This window comes from Phyllostomus discolor, chromosome 2, assembly GCF_004126475.2.
Source record: "Phyllostomus discolor isolate MPI-MPIP mPhyDis1 chromosome 2, mPhyDis1.pri.v3, whole genome shotgun sequence".
In the NCBI taxonomy this organism is placed as follows: Eukaryota; Metazoa; Chordata; class Mammalia; order Chiroptera; family Phyllostomidae; genus Phyllostomus; species Phyllostomus discolor.
In genome coordinates, this window is record NC_040904.2 from 3,881,862 (window position 1) to 3,887,015 (window position 5,154).

General features: G+C 53.4%; 1 protein-coding gene across 1 annotated transcript; it reads left to right on the top strand.

The window, feature by feature from the left end:
- Positions 1–993: 993 nt before the first annotated feature.
- LOC114490628 (carbonyl reductase [NADPH] 1) lies at positions 994–3,779 on the top strand. The gene is made up of 3 exons (XM_028504704.2): positions 994–1,411; positions 2,437–2,544; positions 3,220–3,779. The coding sequence occupies exons 1-3, from the start codon at positions 1,123–1,125 to the stop codon at positions 3,654–3,656; spliced, it is 834 nt and encodes a 277-aa protein (XP_028360505.1). The 5' UTR covers positions 994–1,122; the 3' UTR covers positions 3,657–3,779.
- Positions 3,780–5,154: the final 1,375 nt, after the last annotated feature.

A 5,154-nucleotide genomic window follows, 5' to 3' on the forward strand; every position in this document is an offset into this window, starting at 1 on the left:
TTGCCTCCGTTGTTAAGTCCTAAACAGTAAGGAAGAAATTCATTTCCTATCCCAACTGATCTTTTGAACTTTCTGAGGATCCACTTTCTCATTCTAAAACGAAGATAACAGGAGGCCTGCTGACTCGTGATTTGAGTGGGAAAAGTGGCTGCAAAGCCCCCCGGCACCTACGCACCTGAGGACCCAGCGACGGGTAGCCCTGATGACTTTGCACGTGTCTAGGGCAGCGACTTTCAACCTGCTTCATCTCAGGGCACACACAAGCCAATTACTGGAATTCTGCAGCACACCAAAAAAAAAAAAAATAGATATTTTGCCATTATGACAAAAGAAATAGGTACAATTTTGACTCATTCACACCGGACAGCTATTGTGTTGGCTGTAATAATTTTTTTATTTGACAATCTACGGGACAATTGGCCAGTGCCCCCAACTAAACAGTCAGGTGTCGCACGTTTTAAAGGTTCTTGCAGCACGCCGGCTGAAAATCGCTGATCTAGGCAGGCAACCTTGTGCCGGTTTAGTAAACACCTCCCGCTGTTAGCTGAAAACCAGCCAAGGATAAGCCAGTAGCTTTCCTTTCAAATCAACACACCTATGAGCCCGTCACGTCTGCTAGCTTATTCCACAACTCCAGTTGCAGATACGTTAGTTTTCGAGCTATATGTTGGAAACATCAGGGGGTGAAAAAAAAATCGGTACAAATGTTCGTTCCGTTTCTGCAAGCGCAGCTGTGACTGCCTGGTTAGAGGAATACCAGGAAAACCGCTCGGAGGGCCGACTGCAGTCACAGGACCCACCAGAAAGATTCTCTGCGGACTAACAGTGCCCAGCAGCCCACGGCCTTAGGCTCCAGCCCCGGGCGTTTTGTAAACATGCCAAGTCGCGGTTGCTTGCTTTCCAGCACCACCGGGAGTTTCAATTCCGCCCACGCCCTGAGGGGCGGGGCCTGCGCCTGCGCGATAGGCGAGACGGTTCTGGGCACCGCGCCCGCGCGCGCGTGACCTGCAGAAACGCAGACGCTGGGACGCTCGGTGGGAGCTCTCGCTTGCGCTGCGCGCTTTAGCATGCAGAGAGCGGGCCGCTCTGCACACCGGTGCTTTACCAGTTCCACATCGAGCCATGTCGTCCTGCAGCCGCGTGGCGCTGGTCACCGGGGCCAATAAGGGCATCGGCTTCGCCATCGTGCGGGACCTGTGCCGGCAGTTCTCGGGGGACGTGGTGCTCACGGCGCGGGACGCGGAGCGGGGCCGGGCGGCCGTGCAGCAGCTGCAGGCAGAGGGCCTGAGCCCGCGCTTCCACCAGCTGGACATCGACGACCTGCAGAGCATCCGGGCCCTGCGGGACTTCCTGCTCAAGGAGTATGGGGGCCTGGACGTGCTGGTCAACAACGCGGGCATCGCCTTCAAGGGTGAGGGGCTGGGTGGTCGCGGGGGAGGAGTGACCCCGAGTGCCTCTAGCCAGGGTTGGGCTGGATCTGTCGGGGGATCTCCACGGTGGGGCTCTTGGCACCTGTGGGGTGCAGAAAGGCCCTAGAGGAAAGAGAAGGGGGGCAGGGGTGCCTGTAGATCAAAGTGCAAGAGAAACCTGAGAGCTTTGGGGCCAAATGGACCTTTGTTTGGAAACCCTTGGCTCTGGACGCCAGGGAATCTTTTCTAGGTTCTCAGTTTCTCCAGGTTTAGCCTTTAGGGCAGTTGAGCGAATTTTGAATGGCTTTTTAAGTAAACAAGAAAACTGCACAATCCGGTTCACGAAGATCCCATTGTACACCCCTCACCCAGCCTTCCAGAATGGTACGATTTCACAGGTGGGCACAGGTAACCAGGTTCTCGGTGATCACGGACAAAGACTGAACCGAACACACAGAGTTTATAGCAGAAAGAGAGAGGGCAGATTTATCAAGCGATAACACACTCCACAGAACGTGGGAGCTGGTCAGCTCTTAGCAGAGATTGCCCTTAGGGGCTGGAGGGATGCTATTCTTACAGGGCTGGTATTCCTGGCTAGTGTTGGTGGGCTTTTATTGCACATGTACAGGTAGTTGTATTACTTTAAAGCTACTGCACATGGGGTCTCCCATGATTTTCCTTGACTGGCCACCAGAGGAGGGGGTCACACAATGTTTATTTATTATAATGCTGTTATAATGGAGCAGGGGTCATGACTCACCATGATGCGGCTTTTCCAGAAAGCGGGAACAACCGGTCTTAGAACAGGGTCTCTGTCCTGTATCAGTCCTTTGTCTTAGCCCTGGGGCACCTCCAGACTTTCCTCCTTCCTCACCATCCCACAGCACTGGCCAACAGCATCTGGCAAGGAACTGTTCTTGGCAGAGTACTATTACTAGGAGCCAATTGTACACAAAACGCCCATCATTCTATGGAATTTTGACACATGCAGCCTATTTATTAATGCTACTCTACTTTTCTCCCCAAGTTAAGGATCCCACACCATTTCACATTCAAGCGGAAGTGACCATGAAAACGAACTTTTTTAGTACCCGAGACGTCTGCACAGAGCTCCTGCCTCTCATGAAACCCCAAGGTGAGTCTGAGGAGGAGCCCTCGCCGTCCACGTTGTCTCTGGGACTCTCGGCTGTCACCACCTGCAGCCCCGGCTCTCTCACTAGCAGAGAGAATGGTCCTTGGCATTGGGTGCCCCAGGGGGTGTGAGAGTCCTGTGTCGTGTCAACAGTCATCCGCCCTGTGCGTCACTTCAGCCACCCGCTTCCCCTTGACCACCTGCTCCCACGCTTATCGACCCCGAACATGGAGGAAACAGCATGCAGTTCAGCCCCCTGAACTGATTGTTTTTACCTTCCCCGATCAGAGTAGCAGCCTTCCAAACCAGATGTTGTCTGTTCACCTGAGAACTGCTGTTTGTTGGTCTGTGGACACCTGTTCACAGAGCCCTGCGCCAGTGACCATAAGATCCTCCGGTGTTCCCCAAAATAGTCTTAGGGGAGAAGGAGCTGTCTGCTCCTGAATGCAATGAGTACCTCTTTCTATCCCCCTTAGCATGTTCCTGGACAGACCCTTTTCCTTTTATTAATGGAACTTCAGTTGCTTCGTGTCCTTACTCATCCAGACAGTCTTTGTTTATGTTCAGAGCACCCTGGAAATTGCTCCCATGGGAGCTTCCTGGTCCAAAACCCCAGCAAATTGGGCACGATCGTTCTCGTGCGGGCCTTTCTATGTAACGATTTCTGCTGTATTTTAGGCAGGGTGGTGAACGTGTCTAGCGATGTAAGTGTCAGAGCTCTGAAGAGCTGCAGCCCGGAACTGCAGCAGAAGTTTCGAAGCGACACCATCAGCGAGGAGGAGCTGGTGAGGCTCATGAACAAGTTCGTGGAAGACACAAAGAACGGGGTGCACGAGAAGGAGGGCTGGCCCAGCACCGCCTACGGGGTCTCGAAAATCGGCGTCACGGTCCTGTCCAGGATCCACGCCAGGAACCTCAGTGAGCACAGGGGAGGGGACAAGATCCTCCTGAATGCCTGCTGTCCAGGCTGGGTGAGAACCGACATGGCTGGCCCCAAGGCCACCAAAAGCCCAGAAGAAGGAGCAGAGACCCCTGTGTATTTGGCCCTTTTGCCCCCAGAGGCGGAGGGGCCTCACGGACAGTTTGTTTCGGAAAAGAAAGTTCGGCCATGGTGAGTGCCTCTCCTAGCTCCTCCGAGGGCCCCGTGACAGTGTATGTCCTGAACTGACCTCAAGAACCTGTAGGCTGTCAAATAATGTCTATCCAGAAACCATAAATACGATAGAATTGTCTACTAACCCTGTGAGTCTTGTGATTTCTTTCTGTGGTGCAGGAGGAGCCAGAGTGCAGTGGGCGGGAGTGAGTGGTGAGTGACAGCCCGCAGGGGCTTAAAGGGTTCCCTCTGTCGATCCGCTGTGCACGTCACTGACAGGCCAGAGCCGCTCACAGATCTCACAGACCTAAACGTCAGGCCAGGGAAGGTGCAGCGTGACTCAGGGGCCGCAGACCCTCTAGAAGGAGCCAGAGTAAATATTTTCAGTTCTGCAGGCCACAGTCTGTCTTAGAACTACTCAGATCTGCTGCTGCTGCTGCAGCATGAAAGTAGCCACAGGCCATTTACAACCAGTGAGCGGGGCAGGGTCTTGTGTGCCCATGTAGTAACTGTGACCAGAAACCACGCCAAAACGCGGGCTCTTGAAGCAAACGGGTTATGTGACCAGGACACACACCATGGATGGTTTAGCACAGAGTAAAAGTGTCATAAGCCCTCCCTCCCACTGGGGGGCGCACTGGGCATCTTCAGTGGGAGGAGCCCTGCCCACCCTGGAAGTAAGCACAGGACGGATTTGTTTAATAAGAAAGGAAGCAGGTCTATTGTTTGTCCTCAGAAGCAACTACCCTGTCTAAATGTTGCATTGCATTCTGGGGAAAAGCAGCCCTTGCCATTCTGCAGTGGAGAATGGGCCCAAGCCCAAAACAATCACCCTGCAGGCCTCGTCACTGTTGGGGCTCTCCTGAAACGGTTTCTTGGGTTCCACGGCCATCAGTCTCTAGCCCCCGATTATCAGCACCAACCAGTGTGTTTCGGGGGCATGCCCCTCCCCACGCGGTCCACTGCTGGGCTCAGAGCTGGGCTCAGAGAGGGCTGTGTCATCTGCCTGGGACAAAAGTGCGTCACAGGTGCGGGGAGGGGGCAGACGGGGCGTGGTGGTGTCACAGGTGGGTACAGGTAACCAGGTTCTTAGTGTTCGGGACAAAGAATTGAACCGAACACCCAGAGTTTATAGCAGAGAACATGGGAGCCGGCCCTCTCCAAGCTGAGATGGAACTCATGGGCTGGAGGGATTCTATTCTTACAGGGCGGATCCTTCCTGCCCAGTTTTGGTGGGCTTTTACTGAGTGTGTACAAGTAGTTGCATTACTTTAAAGCTACTGTGCATGTGGTCTCCCATGATCCTCCCCGATTGACCACCAGGGAAGAGGGTCCCACAATGCTACCGAACTGATCTCCCCCTTTTCCTGGGGTCTCCCTGTACTAGGCTCACCTTTCCCTTCACCAGAGAATTATAGCTCTCCATGTTAGAGATTGGTGAAAAAGCAAGGAGTTATTTATTTAAGTTATACAGACTAAAACTAATGACTTAATGTCTTCATCAAAATCCCAAAGTCCTT